The sequence below is a fragment of the Acyrthosiphon pisum genome, unplaced genomic scaffold (assembly GCF_005508785.2).
Source record: "Acyrthosiphon pisum isolate AL4f unplaced genomic scaffold, pea_aphid_22Mar2018_4r6ur Scaffold_21157;HRSCAF=23182, whole genome shotgun sequence".
NCBI classification, from domain to species: Eukaryota; Metazoa; Arthropoda; class Insecta; order Hemiptera; family Aphididae; genus Acyrthosiphon; species Acyrthosiphon pisum.
In genome coordinates, this window is record NW_021770593.1 from 6,558 (window position 1) to 9,748 (window position 3,191).

Genomic DNA, 3,191 nt, shown 5'->3' on the forward strand with positions numbered 1-3,191 from the left:
AAAGAAAATGTATATTAGAGTAAGAAAATAATGTCAGTAAATTTCTTTTAAATAAATAAAGTAAAATTAATTTTAATGGTCAAGTTTTCTTTACTTAAAGCTGATTTGACACACTCACTGAAAACTGTGATTACAAACAACTGGGTGATTTTTAATGATGTCAGTAATTAGGAATTTTTCCTTGTGGGGGGGGGGGGTATATATTTTTTACACATAAAATATTAAATTTTCAAGTACATTGGTGAGTATATAATATAATATATAATATTATCAAGGCACTGGGGGGATCTATCACCCTCATATCCCCCTTAATTACGCCTCTGAATGATGTTTTATATATAAACCGTAAAAATCGGCATATCCCCGGCGGCGAGAACATGTGGTGCCTACCGCGTAGACGCGAATCAATTTCAAAAACTTCCTTCCACAGCTCGCCGGAAACTGGATTCTGGGTATTTTTACTTGTAAAAGTGCAGGCACGGTAGACGGTAGTTTTTATTTTTTTTACACGAAACTACAAGGGATGGTAGCTAGGTACGTGTGTAATCTAATGGTGTAAGATTCGAGTTGATCGAACTATTATTTGATATTTAATTTATTTATTAAAGTTATATCTGCATGACCACTGGTCGATTTCACGGCGATCGGCCAGACATCAGCAGTCAGCTCAGTGCCTACAGAGTTTTAGAGCTTTGAAAACGATATCACTCAACTCCAGATGACTTATTCTATACCACCCAATTGTTTTAGGTCGCCTGGTAAACGAATTGGAATTGTGATAGTGGCTAAACGTGGTATTTCGGACCCATATTCCTGCACCGAGTACCGTTTTCTGGACAACTCTACCTCACCAACACTGAATGCTAATGTTATGCACTCAAAATGCATCCCCAGCATAGCAGATACCTTAACGAATCCTGCCGTAATAGTAATCCTGTTGTAACGTAATCCTGGCACAACGTAATCGTGGCACAACACAGAGACTATGAATGGTATGTTAACGAAATGTTTCACTGTGGATCGACTGCCAAAAATTGCCAGTGCCACACCATTATCCAGTAGATTTCATAAGAATTCGTAGATACAAGCCGTGGTACTGGAAAATGTTGGCAGTCGATCCACAGTGAAACATTTTGTTTATCGAATACACTAATCTGATTGCATTTGTGCCACTGATGATTTTTACAAGAGCGGAAATATTGGGGCAAACCATTATTAATTAAGGTCGATTATGGGCAAATATGGGCGAATATTAGTTAAAATTTGAGTATAAAAGATTAATGCGGATGATGTAAACGATAAGATTAATAATGTGACATGCCTAACATAACTCATAACTTACTGTTGGGATTGTCAACAGGAGACTGTTTAATAAATTTAGTTATTATTATACCTGAACCTGAGGTATTCTACAAGAGCATAGGTAATTCCAATTTTCAAGTCAAAAAAGAGAGACATCTAAATATATTAAGACTCATGTGGCTAATGGTATCGACAATATTGCTATGTTGGACGATAAACATAAAAAAAATAATACAAATATATTTACCTATAATAGCTAGTAGGTATGTTATAATAAATTATCTTGTTAGAATCCACGCAGAATTGTTTTTGGAATGCAATAATCTATTATAGAATTCAAATTTAACACAAAAATTATAATATTGCAGTTACCTATTAAATGAAAAAGTACACTCAATGCTTAAGAGGACGTGATACCAAAACGTGTACGCGTGCAACGACCGAGAGAACGCGCTGTTAAGTGTTTTCGTGATCCGCATGCACGCGACGTGTAAGTCACGCCCACTACTCGCCGTCGGCGGCCGGCTGTCGATTGTGCTCATTCGGAACTTCGGGAGCGACGTTCATTATTCTATGAACGTTCGTCTAAGACGTTTCGCGTTATTAAGAAATGCCGCCGTATTATTTTAAATGTCCGCGCGTACCTACCCATAATCTACTGATTATAATTTAAGTCACTGCTTACCTAAATATATGTATCATTGTATAGATCGTAGATACTGTATTATAACATAGCTTGATTTGTATTTATCGAATTATTACTTATTCAATTACAATTAAATAAAAACTACAATATTACCTATTGCCGGTTGGTAATCATATATTATGTCAATTCTTTTTGAATAGACACATATTACTTTTTATTTTAAAAAAATCAAATATATTGGTAGGTATAATTAATTAAAACTATATTTATAATATTAAACCTTACAAATGTAAATTTAAAATAATATATTTTTAATATTTAATTATAAATACCTTAAACCTATAATATGTCTAATAATGTTACATTTATTATGTAACGAAATTTATAAATATTACATTTTTTATATGAAAATAATACTTCAATGTATACTAAAAATTTAAACAAAATTCCAAGTAGGTAGGTATAAATAAATAATAAATACTTATAAATATAATATAATATTCTAATATACAAATATATTATAGGTACACAATGTGGGTCATTTGTTACCCAATTTATTAATTTTCATTTTTTTATGATTGTCTATATTTTCTTTTATGTGCGCAGGTTCATATATGTCACTTTTCATCAATCTTTTATAATATTGAGGGTCGATAATTTCCCGAAGTAAACATTCTTCGTAAAATCTATAGAACAAACATTTTAGCAGTTAGCCTAAAATAATAAAACCAATTTAAAAATACAGATAATTTTAATTTTTTCTCCATAGTTTTACTCCAAAAAACGTCATCATAATGAATAATTTCTAAATGTGTCCATTCCGGTGTATAAATAAAAAAATAACATTTATGACGTTCTGTGATGTGCATTTGGCCCTGTATTTGAAAATAATAGTGATGGTCTTTCCTTAATTGATACACACCGTTTTTTTCACTTATGTATGGGAGCTACAAAAATATATTAAGTAATTAGTTTAATTATTATTCGATATTTAATATTCACACAATTTCCAAGGCAAATATTCATACAAACTGTTAATTTGTATTTTGTACTTAGCAATTAGTATATTATACCAACAACAATTATTTTTAAAGTCTTTTACCTTTTTTTCTTGTAAAGCTTGCTCCAAAGTGTCACTGTCTTTTACCGAATAAGGACATTTTATTTCGGTAATTGAGTTGCTCCCAATTAAACCATCTATAATAATAGTATATTGATACATAAAAAAAACATATTTTTATTG

At 31.4% G+C, this 3,191-nt stretch overlaps 1 protein-coding gene across 1 annotated transcript; it reads right to left on the bottom strand.

The window, feature by feature from the left end:
• Positions 1-723: 723 nt before the first annotated feature.
• Positions 724-3,170, bottom strand: LOC107885888. The gene is made up of 4 exons (XM_016809624.1): positions 3,051-3,170; positions 2,696-2,895; positions 2,570-2,634; positions 724-983 (listed from the first exon to the last, which is right to left on the bottom strand). The coding sequence occupies exons 1-4, from the start codon at positions 3,168-3,170 to the stop codon at positions 724-726; spliced, it is 645 nt and encodes a 214-aa protein (XP_016665113.1).
• Between the last annotated feature and the right edge of the window lie 21 nt (positions 3,171-3,191).

Excerpts from the sequence above, each read along its gene's own strand:
- LOC107885888 (XM_016809624.1), bottom strand. The coding sequence starts at position 3,170 with ATGTATCAATATACTATTATTATAGATGGTTTAATTGGGAGCAACTCA. Across the intron at positions 2,896-3,050 it reads AAGCTTTACAAGAAAAAAAG|CTCCCATACATAAGTGAAAA; the intron begins GTAAAAGACTTT and ends ATATTTTTGTAG. Across the intron at positions 984-2,569 it reads TTATAAAAGATTGATGAAAA|TCTCTGTGTTGTGCCACGAT; the intron begins GTGACATATATG and ends TACCATTCATAG.